The sequence below is a fragment of the Phoenix dactylifera genome, chromosome 17 (assembly GCF_051530095.1).
Source record: "Phoenix dactylifera cultivar Ajwa chromosome 17, Ajwa_hap1_PhDact_Kaust_v1.1, whole genome shotgun sequence".
NCBI lineage: Eukaryota > Viridiplantae > Streptophyta > Magnoliopsida > Arecales > Arecaceae > Phoenix > Phoenix dactylifera.
Genome location: NC_143206.1, coordinates 15,593,718 through 15,610,003, shown reverse-complemented (window position 1 = coordinate 15,610,003; position 16,286 = coordinate 15,593,718). Strand labels below are relative to the sequence as shown.

General features: G+C 37.6%; 1 protein-coding gene and 1 non-coding gene across 5 annotated transcripts; one reads left to right on the top strand and one right to left on the bottom strand.

Annotated features, from left to right (window-relative positions):
- The first annotated feature begins 2,333 nt into the window (after positions 1 to 2,333).
- On the top strand, positions 2,334 to 12,492 carry LOC103709691 (putative NOT transcription complex subunit VIP2). 4 transcript variants are annotated; one of them, XM_008795157.4, is made up of 14 exons: positions 2,334 to 2,499; positions 3,633 to 3,754; positions 4,247 to 4,352; positions 4,433 to 4,611; positions 4,781 to 5,144; positions 8,338 to 8,547; positions 8,628 to 8,729; positions 10,313 to 10,398; positions 10,498 to 10,680; positions 10,801 to 11,232; positions 11,314 to 11,366; positions 11,460 to 11,501; positions 12,003 to 12,144; positions 12,231 to 12,492. In XM_008795157.4, the coding sequence occupies exons 2-14, from the start codon at positions 3,737 to 3,739 to the stop codon at positions 12,294 to 12,296; spliced, it is 1,983 nt and encodes a 660-aa protein (XP_008793379.1). In that variant the 5' UTR covers positions 2,334 to 2,499; positions 3,633 to 3,736; the 3' UTR covers positions 12,297 to 12,492. The 4 variants fall into 4 exon arrangements, with proteins under 4 accessions (XP_008793379.1, XP_088570080.1, XP_088570081.1 ...); XM_088713955.1 differs by having other exon boundaries at positions 2,352 to 2,499; positions 4,095 to 4,352; XM_039132946.2 differs by having other exon boundaries at positions 2,359 to 2,499; positions 4,228 to 4,352.
- On the bottom strand, positions 4,275 to 4,352 carry LOC113462894 (small nucleolar RNA snoR35). Its single transcript, XR_003386183.1, has one exon. It is a non-coding gene; the product is annotated as a small nucleolar RNA snoR35 (small nucleolar RNA).
- Positions 12,493 to 16,286: the final 3,794 nt, after the last annotated feature.

The following is a 16,286-nucleotide window of genomic DNA, read 5'->3' as shown; positions in this document are numbered from 1 at the left end:
TGGTCCATGGCATCCATGGCATGTGTGTTGGCTCTGATGATTAGCGAGAATCCGATGTTTTATTCGGTGAATATGCGGTACATGTGATATTGGGATACTTGAATGATGACTTAACATTCATTCTTGCTAAAACTGTTAAAGATTTGGGGCACGTTTGGTTCGCGGAAAAAAAAAGGGGGAAAGTGTGGTCAACAGGAAAGTAATGAGATGCCTTTGTTTGGTTAGAATTTTCAAAGGAAAGAGATGGAAAAGTTGTATTCCCATGGGAATATAATTTCCACATTTTATGGAAAAGTCTTTTCCATGAGAAACATGGCAAAATTACTTTCCCATGAGGCGGAAATCACTTCATTTTTATTTTTTCCCAAAAAGGCCCTTCAGCATTAATGAAGCATTAAAGAGGCATTAAAGACCTAATTGTTATTAAGGGCATAATAAGAATTATGCATAACTTTTCCAGGAAAGTGGATGGCCAACCAAACATAAGTACTTTGAAAATTTGTCACTTTCTCATGGTCAACCAAACATACTAAAAGTACTTTCCTAGGCATCCTCTTCCTAGGAATTTGCTTCCCAAGAATCATATTTCTAGAAGAAAAAATACTTTTTGCGAACCAAACGAGCCCTTGGTGATAAGCTTATAGCTTCAGATACATCAGGTGATCGGTTGGACTCGCAATTTAGAATAAATGGATGTGTTGGTTTTCCACCTCTGGAGGATGAACAGAGTACCTAGTATCCACCCTCATACATTTTTCAAACATTATTTGCAGCTGAACTTTTGAACTAGTATAGATTTTTTTGCAAGCAGCACTTAGAGCAAAATTTTTCCCTAAAATGAGGTCGATAGCGTATCTGTATGCAGGAGTTATGTTAATATCCTTTTTTTTTTTTTTGAAAAACATAGCCTCTTCAACATGTAAACTAAGTAAAGACTAGATTATATATATGTTTTTTAGCAGTTAATAATATGACAATATTGAAGTTAACATGTATATAAGCATTTTACTAATTGCAAATTTATGTATGTGTAATGAAAAGAGGTATTTGCAGAATAATTTAACAGTGATTGTTTATCATCTCATCAACGTAATTCTGAACCAGTTTTTTTTACAGGCCCTGAGTCGATGTTTTGATTTTTACAGCTCCCTGAGTCACAGATTTCACCAAAGAGAGTAGCTGACGAGGCAGTAACTCGTCCGGTTCGGTCGAGGCGGAATGGGTCCGGGTAGTGTGTGGGCACTGGAAACCGGTATTGAACCGGGCATTGCGGTTGAGGCAAGAGTGGGCCGTGGGCATATTGTGAGGGCTCGAGCAAAGAACATGCGGTTTCTCGTAACGGAAACATGGATTTGTTCCATTTGAGGAGAAGATTCGCCGCTGGGCATGTCTTCACTTTTCTTAGATTTATTCTGATAAGTGAAGCATCAAAGTGATGCTAAGTGACGATGTCGTGGATCCAACTAAAGATGGTCACGACCAATCCACTCCTAAAAGTCAATTCTTATATTCTGAATGGGGTTCTGCAATCATTTGCAAGCCTCCGGAATATTAGAATCACCTGTATTATTGATTATTCTTGATCATCCTTTGATTTTTTTTGCTATGAAAAGTTGGATGTTAGCAACATATAGGAGCATATCTAAGAAAACTTCCTTTATATCACTACCATTAATATATTAAAAAGTATCTATCAACATCCTCTCTGCTTTTTACTTAAGAGTGGCACATGTTCTTGAATATTCTAAAATTCGATATAATCGTTTGTTGGTTATCTATCCTAACTCAACTATTGGCTTTTTGATACTTTTATTTAATTCTACAATGTATAATGGAAAAAAAAAGGAGAGAGCAATCTCATTACTTGAAAAAAAGAATAAATTATGCACGTTCTCCACTGTATAATTCATAAAAATTGTTTAAATTGTCACTCCTACTCGCTAACAACACAGAAGGGAACAACTTATGCTTAGAATTATACCATGCAAGATTCAACCTAAAATATGTCTTGCAGAAATATTTTGTTTTTTTTATTTTTACGTATGTATTTACAATAGAATGGTATAATTTTTTTTCCGATTTACTCTTTTTTTTCTTCAAATAAACCCTCCAGACTAATAAATATCATAATTATAAAAGCCTTTCTTTCTTACTGCAAAGATCATCATGTTCAAGAATTTTGGTATTTTGTGATGATTTAAAGGTTGTCTCTCCTGAAAAACAGGAGAAGAAATCCGGTCAAGAAGCAGGCCCGGGTGACGAAGAAATCCGGTCGGTTCGCTTGAACCGAACCTATTGGATCTGTAGCCAAGAAGGCCGTATAATCGCTTCGCACGGCCAGGCCCCAAGCCAACTTTTATCTGTCGGCTCGGACTGCAACCCCCTCTCTTCCCTTCGTCTCCACTCCCGGTCTCGTTCGAAAGCAGCACTCCCTTCCTTCTCCATCGCTCCACCATTCCTTTCCTCGCACCGCTGAGGCCCATTCTCTCGTCTTCGAAGGTAGATGCCGCTCACCTTTTCTCTTTTCATGCGTTTAATGCCCTCGCAGTCGATCGATCTCGCTCTAGGGTTTTGCCCTCAGATTAGTTTTTGTCGAGTTGAAGTCGTTTCTTGGGAAGATTTTTTCTCTTTTGGTTCATTTCTTGTTTGATCGGAGTTTTAGAATCGGTTATTGTTTACTATTTATAAGATCTGGGAGCAAGAAAGGATGAATTTTTACTTGTTTAATTAGACGAATCTTGAATGCCAAATTGAACGGTAAATAAAGTCTATTTTGAGAGAACAAACTAATAATAGTAATAGTAATCAATCGTTAGAACAATTTTGAGTAGTAATTTGCCCTTGCTCGACTTTCTTGATGCTTGTTTCGCTCAACACTAACATCATTAGCAATATATATCCTTTTTATGTTCCCTCTTTTTTTAGATTCATATAGAAACAGTGAGATAGCTTAGTGACTTTTTTTCTGGAATTTTTCGTTTTTGAAATATGTATTCCTTTCGAAACAGTCAACTATAGTCTATCAGGATGTCCATGTTCTTCAATGCCACTTAGATAAATCTCAGAAGGTGCATGAAGAAAAGATCGAGTGATGGAATGTATGAAGCTGGCTTGGCCGCTTACCAAGAGTTTGGAGGGTCGTGGAAGTTTTGGTTGGATCTGTGTGGAGGTGACATAAGAAATCCTGAAGTTTGGGTTTAGGGTTTTAGAATACTTTCACAAAGCCTCAGAGGTTAGAACCTAATATAGCCTAGCAAGAACTGGGTGATGGATTAGAACTTTCTATGGAGATTTTTCTAGTCCTAATGTTTATATTTGTTCATGGGCAAAAAAAAAATAAAGAAAGAAAAAACAAAAAGAGGACTTATTTTTCAATACTCTTAAGCAAAATAAGAGTACACAAAGCTGACTACTATTAAAGGGATAGGCCTTTTAGTCATACGCCTACAGCATATTATGCAAGAATGATTCTGATTAAATAAAATATTCTTTGTGTTAATTTTTATGTTGCTTTATCCAATTATAAAAATTTCAAGTATGGCTATGTCATCCGGCATAAAGCAAGTTCAAATTTTACACCATACTGCACTTACATCTAACCTTCTTCTTGTGTTATTTTTACTACTTTTCAGATTTGGAGACAATTGTCGAAAAACAAGAAAGTCTTCAGACACTCAACAAGGATTAGAAGATGTTGCATCTGGAATTGACTTTTCTGTGAATTCTTTTCATCACAATGTCCGGGTTGCTTAATGTAATTCCTCTTCTCCAACTTTTGCTCTAACAATACAAACTATTAAAGTATTGCAGGTCTATGTTTGGCTCAGAAATAGAACACTTACAAGGCTTTTGACTATTAATTCCTTTTAAATTCCTGTAGTTTTACTGTTTATCCATAATTATTTCTTATTTTAGCAGTCAGATAGTTGGTATTGTAGTCTTATCTGTGGAGCTGCAATTTGCCCTTTTTATAATTGCTGAAATGGAACCACTCTCTTGTTATTGCTTAAGTACTTGATGACTTGTCACCTTGTGGTGGTTCCATTTTACAATAATTTTGAGTAGAACCTCTTACATATGACAGACCGTGACAGGTTGTCTTTTATCAAGGATATGGGAAGTGTTTTTTAGTTGCCAATTTATTGAAGATGGGGCTTCTTATACTTCTCTTCTATTCTTATATCTGCCTACACATGCATATGGGTCTTGTTTTGCTTAACCAAACAGATGGAACCTCTGCTTGCAGTCAACACTTAATGGTTCAACATCAAATCTCCCTGACTCGACTGGCAGGCCTTTCACATCTTCTTTTTCTGCTCAGTCTGCGACATCTCCAGGTTTTCATCACTCTGGTGAGACGATTCTCATGCACTTTTCTTTCTCTGACAAATATATGTGAAATTTTCACAATAACACAAATGCGAACGTTTAGGTGGTCTGCAAGGGCTACACAACATTCACGGAAACTTCAACATTCCCAACATGCCGAGCTCACTCGCATCTAGGAATGCGGCAATGACGGGTGTCCCATCAAGTGGTGTTCAGCAACCTGGAGGAAACATATCTAGTGGACGATTCGCGTCAAACAATATACCAGTTGCTTTGTCTCAGGTTTGTATATTAACATCCTTTTCATCTAGACTAATACCACGTTGCTTCATCAGGAAATCTCAAAATATCATACATCACTTTTTTTACTGAATGCATGCTTTTTCATGCTTTATTTTATCCTATGCCTACCTTCAAATCTTTATCCATATATTCTCATGTTATCATGCAGATTTCTCATGGTTCTGGGATAACCAATAGAGGGGGCATTAATGTTGTAGGAAGCCCTGCTTTTAGTAGTAGTATGAATGGGGTTGGTGGTTCAATACCTGGGATTCCCTCAAGTTCTGCTGCTGCTGGCAACCGTAGTTCTGTTCCTGGGTTGGGTGTATCTCCAATTTTGGGGAGTGTAGGTCCTCGAATAACAAGCTCGATGGGAAACATGGTTGGTGGAGGTAACATGGGAAGAAGCATAAGCTCTGGAGGATTATCTGTTCCTGGCCTCGCTTCTCGTGTAAATTTTGCTGCTAATAGTGGATCAGGGAATCTTAATGTACAGGGACCCAACAGGTTGATGGGTGGCATGCTTCAACAAGGTCACTCTCTTAAATTCTCCAGAGATTCTAACTAGTAATGTTAGAAGGCTGTGTCATTTTCATTTTAGTCTTCCTTAGCCTATATATTGTTCATTTCCATGAGTAAATTTCATAGTTCATATTGACGCTAGGTGTAAGTAGATGCAGTATTGGGGACATGTTGCTATCAGGAGAACATAACAGAACAGATATTTTGTCTTTCTGTCATCTGCGGCTAACCTAAACGACCTTTATTAACATGTTGCTGGTGTGCCACCAAGATTATGATTGTTATATTGATAAATTTGTATAGTGAATCTTGATGACATACTGCCATATTTCTTACCAGGCCATTTGAAAGCATCAGGAAGGCTCAAAAGTCGTGTGTCGAGCCATTATGTTCTTTTATCTTTCTTTTATATAACATTTTTTCTCTAGGGCTTTTTGTTTGTCATGTACGATTCTTTATTCCCAATTCCCAGCAAATTTGACATGCATTGTTATTTCAAAACTGTTGCTTGAAGTAGAGTATAGAATTCTCTTAGAAATATGCATATATACCCACATACATACATCATATATATGGATATATATGGATATACATACATATATATTTTTAGAGTTCATTTAAATTTTATTATCTATTTGATTTTATGTGGCTTAAGTAGATATTTGTGTCAGTAGACGTTGTTAGATGAGTTTTCTATGGATTAATAACGTTCTTTAGTCTTTCACAACCAGCTGAATGGGCATTTTAATTGATTTTTAACCATTTGAGATAATAGCTTTTTTTCCTTATGTTAACAGTAGGCATCATAGTCTCAGGTTAATTCAAAGAGGAGTTTAATCTTTTCTTGATACAAGGAGGGTTCTTTTTTTCAAAAAAAGAACTTCAGGTCAAATCACATTTATCAACTGGTTTGGTTTGGTCTTCTTCTGAAAATGTTGGTGTTAGCTGGAAATATGAATACTGAAAACACCCTTGTAGTTTTCATTTTTCATTTTTTTTATTTTTTGATATCTGAGGCTGAGTATTAAGATATTCAATTCACCTTTTGAAAATAAAATGAGCTCTTTTTTTTTGGGGGGGGGGGTGTGAATTACTCATACATTAACAAGTTTCTTTTATTGTAACTATGACTATTACCAACTGCCAAGTCCCTGTCTAATGACTTACTCATAAATTTTTGTGGGTTGTTTTTATTAAAATGGTTTCTCAACTTTGCAACATCATGTTGTTTCTTGGAGGTTAGGGTTTACTTTATTGTTGAGGACATTCTTCTCCGTTGCGGGGCATGAAATGCTTCTGAAGATTATCTATGCTTCAATCTTTCAATATGATGGGTTTCTGTCTCCTTCGTAAGAGGAGTCTTGATGAGAGATTTATGTGAACAACTTGTAGAAGTTCTTTTAGCTTTCTGAAATTAACTGTAATATCATTATGAAGCTTTGTATGGACTGATAGTAGAACATGTTTGTGGATGTCCTGGTTGATTCTTGTTCTGGTCGTCAGATCATCTTGCGTTCTTGGTATTTTGTTATTTTTGCATGTTTCGTCATCCATATTACTTTATGGGGAATTTTTTTTTAGTCATGAAAGTAGCCTCACTGCTGATCACAGACATAGCTATGGAACAAAATTGCATCCTTGAAGAAATGAAGAGGCAATATTGGCAAATTTTTGACATTCTTCTTGACCATCTTAAATGAGTGTTTTGGCTGCAAGGATGATAGTGGTGGAGTCATAAATTACGATGAAAATGATGAGTTGGCAATTTGTTGAATTTGACTCATACCATCATGTGCAAAGTTGATTTTAAATGCTACTTTGAAAGGGAAAAAAATATGAGTTTGGTTATTACATAAAATTTTTATCCTCAGTTGGATAAGAGGATTTTGCCAATCTTTTTAGAAAATTGATGACCAGAATTGACACTTCTTAGGTTGGATGACGCTCTGTTTAGTTCATTTGTGTGAAGAGGATTGTTTCAGGGGGGGCATTTATAATCTGTATGATGAGTCAACGGCAGAAATGAGTTTTAAAAAATGCCTACACTATATTTTTTTTTTCACTTGTTGCAAAAAAAAAAGTGGGATATCATCAATATTATCAAGGAAATTTTACAGTCATGATAATTTCACAATGAGATCAAAAACACCTTTTCCACTTCCAGTTTATTAAAACATTTGCCAACATAATAAAATATGACTCTGGTCATTCTGTGAAAATCATATCTGATGGAATGGATAATAGAATGAATTGACTAATTGAAAGGCTCATTTGTATTTGAATGTCTTGCCACTGTTTTCATCCTTGGAAGTCTAGAATGGTTGCATGAGAAGCTTGTGAAGGAAAATTGGGGTGGGTTAATATTTTTTATTACTGGGTGTTTACTATCTGGATTTTTACAGTATCAGAGATCACCTTTAGACTATTCATTGTATATGGTATGTGAAATAAGTCAAATTGCAGGATCAAATCCTTCTAGGTCTTCTCTTTTTCTTTACCTGCATTCTCATATTTCTTTTCCTCTTTCATCTCTCTGCATTTACCATCTTGATGAACAGATCAGTTTCAGATAGTCTTGATCATGTAATTATTTGCTTATCTACCATTATAAATAGATTTTTTTATCAGCTATACAAGTTTTTTTAAAGGACATTTGGAAAGATTTTGTATGTTTTAGTTATCTTATAAAATTAATGAAATGCATTATTTTTTATTCATATACAGATATATTAATTTATGAGAAATTTTTTTGCAGCATATGCATATTATTGGAATATCTTTGCTAGCTTTAAGGGCTAGCACACAATTCAATGGCATTATGATGCATTTAAGTATAAATCTCAAATTGATAGTTTATAGTGTTTGTTGTGCGTTATTGGGTCTTGAACTAATTTTCAGTTCATATCATTCTGATAGTTGGTCTGAGGAACATCTATGTTGTCTTTGACAATTTTGTCCCATGTTCACCTTCCACCTCCTTTGACCATAGAGGATGTTATGAATTTACTCATATGAACTGTGTATGGGTCTTTTTTCCCTAATGCATGTTGTTGGTCTGAGCAATTTGCTTTAAATATAAATTATGGATTCTAGGAACTTCTGTATCTGTTGGGAATGATTTGCATTTAATAGCTACCTTGCTGTATTAGTCTATTCTTAAGTATGGTCCCTGAGGTTGTGTAGCATGTGTTTATGAATTAGCAGCACCTCAAATGCTCGGTATGCTTGGAAACTCTTATCCTACATCTGGAGGACCATTATCTCAGAGTCAAGTACAAGGAGGGAATAATGCATTAAACTCTATGGGAATGTTAAGTGATGTCAACTCCAATGATAATTCTCCTTTTGACATGAATGATTTTCCTCAATTGACTGGGAGACCAAGTTCAGCTGGAGGGCCACAAGGACAATTGGGTATATAAATTGAGACCTGTCATTCAATTTTTCAGAGCTTTTGCATGCAATAAAATGCCAGCTGATCTCCAAGTTTGTAGGTTCAATGCGCAAGCAAGGAGTTGGTGTTAGCTCCATTGTCCAACAAAGTCAGGAATTTAGCATCCAAAATGAAGATTTTCCAGCTTTGCCTGGATTTAAAGGTTATTAGTTACCTTTCATCTAAACATTTCTTTATTTTCTTTAAAATATTACCATATTTTATATTTTCTAGCAAGTCATTATGAATTTTATATTTTAGGTTTATAATGGGGAACATATACTGTTTTACATTGACATCTTATCCAGAACATTGGGCAACTTGTGTGCATCGTGGTTGCTTCTTTTTTTTTTCATTTATCTTTGTAGGAATTTTGGTTTTGGCTTGTTTTCAGAAAAAGTTCTCAATATATTTTGAATCATGAAACTTGCATGTATTGCTTGCACTTGTTGAAGAATAAGCCTTAGCAAATACCTATGTTAAAATGTTTGTTGAAATCAAGGGTATTCTTAAAAGGCACTTAATATTTTGTTATTGCTATCATTACGTAGCAATATAATGTGCCAATCAGTGCTAATATTTGAGGCACGATTGCATTTTGGCTTCAGCCAACTTGTTCCTAACTTTTTTATAACCTTCAGTGCTGGCAATTCACTTCTATCAGCTTTTTTTGGTAAAACAGATAAATTAAACCATTTGACTATACTTCTATCAATTTATTTCAGTTGGTGTCCTGTAATACCAGTTTGGACAAGTATAAAATTGAAGATTTTGTCCGGTTCTCTTTCCTATAAAGTTGAAATTAAATGTGCAATTTATTTTCATGTGGTTTTAGTTGAGTGCATAAAATACCTTGGGAAACAACAAACTTGGGCAAGGATAAGCATATTGCATTATAATGCTCATCAAAGACCAATAACAGATACATAAACCCGATAAATTTGTATGCAATTGTCAATTTGAAAGTGCAAAAATGATTTTGACTTACCTGGACAAATCTAGCATTCCATGCCATTCTAAAATGTGTGCTCTCTCTCTCTCTCTCACCATTTGCGCCCTAAATATATGTTGTACACTCTTTTAAAGAAATTCAATCTACATAATAATATGGACTATTTCTTTTCAAATAAAAAGCATAGACAAGAAACATGAAAGAGATTGAAATTTGAGATAGGTAGACATCATTACATGCTTGATGTAAATAATCAACCTTAACTGTGCAAACCCGCATCCATATACAGTCTGAGCATATACTGCTCTGTATTGGCTTGTAGTGCAGCCTATTTCTGTAATGCATTACAAGACTGGCCTATACACGTGCAGTTATTGGGTCTTACTAGTATGCACCTCCTGTATTGTTCTGGCAGCTATGCTAGCATCCTATCTAAACAGCATGGTTAAGGAGTGATGTTAAATTCTAAGCTGTGTTCTATTGTTTATTCTAGCAGATTAGTGTGTATGTTCTTTGTTCTGTCCTGGACTATCTACAAGTTTGGGTTATATCTCGTCATGCTTTCAATTAGTCAAATTATTCCATATGTAGCAAAATTTCGTTGGAAGTAGTTGAGCAGCAGCAGTTTCTGTCACTTCAGAAAGACCTGACTAATGATTTGATATTCCTGTTTACCTGCTAATTATTCGATATTCCAAAAATCTATCAAAAAACTATCTTTGTCCTTCAGTTGTATAATATTGCTTTTGACTTTTTGAGTTGCCCTTTTTAATCTAGTTTTGATTCTTGTATAGGTGGCAGCTCAGATTATTCTGTCGATCTGCATCAAAAGGAACAGCTTCATGAGAATGTTCCGATGATGCAGTCACAGCACTTCAGTGTGAGTTGAAGCCTTTATTTGAAATAATGGTATAATTTTATATTATTGTTGTGCCTTCCATTTGCCTAGTTTGAAAATTGGAGTGGTGATATCTTGTAGATGGCAAGATCTTCTGGATTTAGCTTAGGGGGAACTTACCCATCTAACCGGCAGCAACAGCAGCAGCATGCTGGAGCAGTCAGCAGTGCTGGTGTTACATATGCGCATGGAAGCAATCAAGATCTTATCCATCTACATGGCTCTGATCTGTTTCCATCTTCTCATGGAACCTATCACTCCCAGGTACATTACTTCATCTAACTTCTTGTTGCTGCAGGAATATCAACTAACCTGTGAGTATGTAACCTGTGGTCCATCTTTTAATACTAATCTGAAGTTCCTCTCCTCAACGTGTCTTTGTAGATGCAAAATAGTGGGCCACCTAGCATTGGATTTAGACCATTAAGTTCCCCAAATGCAGCTTCTAGTATGGGAGCATATGAACAGCTCATTCAGCAATATCAACACCCACAGAATCAATCTCAATTTCGACTGCAACAGATGTCTGCTGTTAATCAATCTTACAGAGATCAGAGTCTGAAGTCCGTGCAGGGGATACAGAGTGCTCCTGATCGGTTTGGCTTATTGGGTTTGTTAAGTGTTATTAGGATGAACGATCCAGATCTGACATCACTTGCTTTGGGAATTGATTTGACAACATTAGGGTTGAATTTGAACTCATCAGATAATCTTCATAAGACATTTGGATCTCCATGGTCTGATGAACCAGCCAAAGGAGAGCCAGAGTACTGCATTCCCACCTGTTATTATGCCAAACAACCACCTTCACTACAGGTAAGATTTTCATATGAAATCTTTTTGACATAAACTCTCTCTACTCTTGTGGCTATACTAAATCTGACATTGTGGATGCAGCAAGGACATTTTTCGCGGTTTCATCTATTAACACTGTTTTACATCTTTTACAGGTTTGTTTCAATGATGAATTTTTCTCTTTTTGGTTAGTGTTTGTATTGACTCCAATTGTTGTTTAATTAGGCATGCTTCTGCTTTTCTTGCAGCATGCCAAGAGATGAAGCTCAACTGTATGCTGCTTCTGAACTGTAAGCTTGCTCTCTCTATCAGTCCACTTCGGCCACTTAGTAGACCTTTCGGTTGCCAGAAATGGCTGCTTGCTGTTAGTATGATTCCAGTATTAGATGCCATGTCGGTTTGTTTTTATTCATTTCTATAATTCTGGATTCTCCATCGAGCCAAGAAATGTAAAACTGTCAGTAAAGTCGCTTCTTATGTATGAAGTTCTGAGATATGCAGTAGTTTTTGTTGGGGCTGCAACATTTGCTTGTACACCTATTCTGAAGTGCAACCTGCTGCTTACATCCTGAAGCATTTGTCCTATTTTAGTTGGCTAATTGATTTACATCACATTGTATAGTCAACTTCGTGTTTGTGTTGTATTTTGTTGCCCATCTTAGAAAAAAAATGTAATGGTTGGCTTTGGTTGCATGCGATTTCTTTCCAATATGATTTGTGAGGATCCATAATGATAAAAGTTTTCGCAATGCAGCATAAACAGTCTCTTATTCAAATCCATTGCATTGCAGATATTCACGAGGGTGGTTCTACCATAAAGAGCACCAATTATGGTTCACGAGAGCAAACGTGGAGCCTCTGGTTAAGACTCAGACGTATGAACGGGGAACCTATGTCTGTTTCGATCCAAACACATGGGAAACTAGAACTAAGGTATGATTACGTGCCTCTTTTGTTTGTTCTTTTTTTGAATTATTATTTGGTATTCACATGTCAGATGATTTGGCCATCATCAACAGGAAAATTTTGTTCTCCAATATGAGGCGGTGGAGAAGAAGCCAACTCTTCCTTCTGCGCGCCCTTAAAATTAGCCTAAGGTCTTTAATGTAAAGCTCAGCATGTGTCACTAATTCCAGAAATAAACTCGATCCAATCTATTCTTCATTTTCTTTAATGCTGTGGTTTCATGCAATTGCGCTACTAGGCGGTTTCTGTCAGCCTCGGTATCCCCAAATTGACTCAGATAGTTCGTAAGAAAATTTTTATTCCTCCTTTCTCTCTCTCCCTGTTTCTATCATATATATCTATCTTTTGTGTGTGTGTGTGTGTGTGTGTGTGTGTGTGTGTGTGTTAAGAGTATCCTGTTGTGTGATTTTTTTTCTTTATAAGGGGTAGAGTTTTGTCATATTAAATTATGTAACTTTGTCATTTGAAGCATAATAATAGAGGAAGAAAGGAGGAATGCTAGGCCTACCCTCATATTTGGATGAAAGCAGAGCAGCTCGTGCTTAGGGTTGGACTCTTGACCGCAATCAAACTCGTGCAGGGTCTGCATTTTAAATGAGAAGGATGAGGTTTACATTGGGTGTAGGCCGTTTTCACCTCTACCCAAGCATGTAGGTTGAGCAACACGCGCACACAAAAAAGACGGGGCCTTGAAATGGTCATTATTTTGGAAAATGTTTTGAAAATCACCATCTTCAATATCTTATGAAGTCCGGCGTTTTGCACTGTGTTTCTTTTATCAGACTTTGTATAATTAGTATATGTAGTAAATATGGTGATAAAAGAAGAATTCGCTGCACTCATTGTAGTAGTAACAGAACAAAAGAGAAAAAAGTTATCTTGGGTTACTTTTACGGATGCCGATTGGAAGTGTTTCTATCTTTAGTCTGCCAGGTCTATTATTAAGTTCTCTCTGTCATTTAATTTCAATGGTCACTGTATTTGGGCGTGGGTGGCGGTCATTTATGCGCGCAGTTTAGGCTTACTCTTTGTGCATGGATTTAGGGTTCCCTGGGATCGCCGAGCAACTCCCTCCTCCCCCGAGCCGAGCTGCTCGGGCTTAGGCTCAGCCCGGTAAAAGCCCAGCTTAAGCTTGGCTCATTAGTCAAAAGAGCCCGAGCTCAAAATGAAGTCCGTTTAAACTTGAGGTCGAGCTCGAGCCCAAACAACTCACGAGCTTAAATGGAGCTTGTGATTTAATATTGCCCATCGACGATCAAATAAGAGGGCGGCTTTAGGATCTGATGATCGAGATCATGCCATCGATGGAACCGTGGGCGGTCAGATCTGGATCTCACTTGGAAATCCTGTGGCCAAGTCCAACCCAAAGGCCAAGACCCTCCTCTCCTACCTCTTCTCACTAACCCAAGGCATATCTGGATTTGCCTTGTTGGGGCGCCGCTCGTCTAGAGGCTCCTCCTCTCCTACCCCTGTGTCCAACCTAAGGCCCCAGAACTTAGCAACAGAGAAGCTAGAGTTTCTTCGATGCCTTTCTTCTTCTCTATCTTATTCTAAAGGTAAGGAGATCTTGTTCTCTCTCTTCATGTTTGGATCATGTCAAATGAGTTCTGTTCCTTATTTTCTTGAGTTTTTAGATGCCTAACAATGAATTTAGCAATTTTGAGAATATTTGAGTCGACCCCAACACTGGAGAAGATAATTTATGAAGCTTCTGATAGAGTGAGTCGATCCAAATGATCGATCAAGTTTTCTTTGTCTTTTATCGAGCTCGAGCTCGGGCCCAATACAGAGCTCGGTACCAAGCAAGCCCAAGCTCGAGCCCAATACAGAGCTTGGTATCAAGTCCGAGCCCGAGATTATGTGAAACGAGCCAAGCTCGAGCCTCCCAAACTCGGGCTCTTAAGATGCCTAAATGTTTAACGAGTCGGAAGTCTCAAATGCAGCACCAGAGTTCGAAGTGCACCTTTTTTTTTTATGCTAAGACGAGTAATTCATAGAACACCTATACGGATGCACCCAATAAAGACGGAAAATAGAATATCACAGTGTTTCTGAGGTAGCTCCCCATCTATTGCCCAAGTCTCTGAGGTAGCTCTCCATCTACGGCGAGTGCACCCTATTGTTTGGTATGTGCAAATAGTCAAAATTAGACCTGCATTTCTGCTGCCTGTTTGGTTGCCTGGAACTGGGGAATTGAACCCAGTGAGCCCAGGGCAGCCCGCTTCGGGGTTTTTGGTTGGCCTGTAGCAAAGCTGTAGTGAGTTCTTGCAGGTCGAACATGGACAAAATCAAACACGTAGGGAGTAATGACCTGAACCGGCTATTTCAGGTCGGTCCATTTATATCAAACCAGATATGGTAGGCTTCGTTTACTGTCAAAACTAGTATCGACGAGGACAGAATTGAGGACCAGAAATTGGATACAAAATGCTCGGTAACTGCTGGAGTCATGATTTTATATATCTGCTCTTCTCAGGAGGAACAGTGGGGTTTCGGGTGGATCCGCGACCAATCGATTAAATTAAAATACCTCTATAATTTTGACTGTAATGTGAGAAGCACTTTTTAACTGATAATGAAACACAACTGTCTTTGCTGAAATGTTACTCTTCATGCAACAACATGCACATCTTCTATCTTGTCACTTGTGATAACTGATTTTTGATTCTAACAATTCATTTTCTTTTGCAAGTATCCTTTACTTGTAACAAGTGATTAAAAGTTGCAAAAAAAGTTTAGTAGATAAGCGTACCAGTTGGTGCAACTGGTAAAGTTATGGGGCTTTGATACTGGATAATCCAAATTTAAATTTTACCTACATCCAATCGGCTGAGTGGAGGGCAACCCCCTCCTTGTCTGAACCTTACTTTCTTTTTCAATAAATATTGCATCCCTCTTCTTAATTCTCTATCATCTTCAGATAATAACATAGAAAGGGAGATAAAAAGAAGTGGGAGTCCATTTATTGGTTAATTAACAAATTACAAAATGGGATGGCTCCCTGTTTAACCAGTCGTATGCATACCATGAATGGTCAAATAAAGAAACATCATGAAGAAATGATCTAAATTCAACATATCATCACCGATATCATCATTTCTTCCATTTGAATCATCAACATGGGTTTCACATAAGAGGATCGCAGCCACTTATCAAGTACCTTTTCCTCTTAGATCAGTTACAGGCAATAAATACCCCATTAAGGTAACTAAAAGTTTGCAGCTAGTACAATTGTCATCTTTACGTGGTTTGTATCAAGGAAATGGGTTTTCGATCCAGCCGAAAGTTTTCCCAGTCTTGTTCTTTCAAGTCCTCCTTTCACTTTACAGCTCTATATAAAACGTAGCAGAGGTACAACCAAACCTCCTGAGCCAAAAGAATCAGCTTGAATCCCTCAAAGAATGAAAGTCTTATCCGGCACCTCAGCTTCCACCAAACATCCAAACCAACATGACCTGCAAAACCACGCACGGAATGGTTTTCCACCTTATAGTACAGTAATTACTTCGGAAATCGTGCGAGAAAGGAGACAATATCTGAATCCAGGCATCCCCCTTGGGATATATGGCCCCATGAAATCCCTGGTAAAACCCAGGCCCATTTGGACAACTAGATAATGACTGCGGTTGGTAGGCAGAGTTGGTCGGTTGGCCCCAGAGATGGGAGTAGGGGGAGAGTAGTAAAAATATTATTGGAAGAAGCACTGAGGAGCTGGGAGACACCCCACTATTAACTAATAAGATGGCGACTATTCCTTGCCCTGGAAACGAGCACATGAAGGCACACGCAAGCGGAAAACACGCAGAGAAGGAAAAGAATCTTTCCTGTTCTCACCCAACCATGCCATACGTCGGAAACAGTAATCGCTACGGGTGGCCTCCACCGACACCAATTTTTTATTTGCTCTTCTTTTTTGAATTGGTTGCTTCTTTGTTGTCTTATTGCATGAGACGAGAGAGAGAGAGAGAGAGAGAGAGAGAGAGAGAGAGAGAGAGAGAGAAGGAGTCCGCTTCCTTGAGCTCCGAATACGGAATCTAAGATGATGATGGGAACTGCCTCCTAATGATCCCAAGTTCTCCGCTCCCATAGCTTTTAATCTGGGTTTAATT

Coding starts and splice junctions, on each gene's coding strand:
- LOC103709691 (XM_008795157.4), top strand. Junction 4,353..4,432: donor TCCAGGTTTTCATCACTCTG/GTGAGACGATTC, acceptor GCGAACGTTTAG/GTGGTCTGCAAGGGCTACAC. Junction 4,612..4,780: donor TACCAGTTGCTTTGTCTCAG/GTTTGTATATTA, acceptor GTTATCATGCAG/ATTTCTCATGGTTCTGGGAT.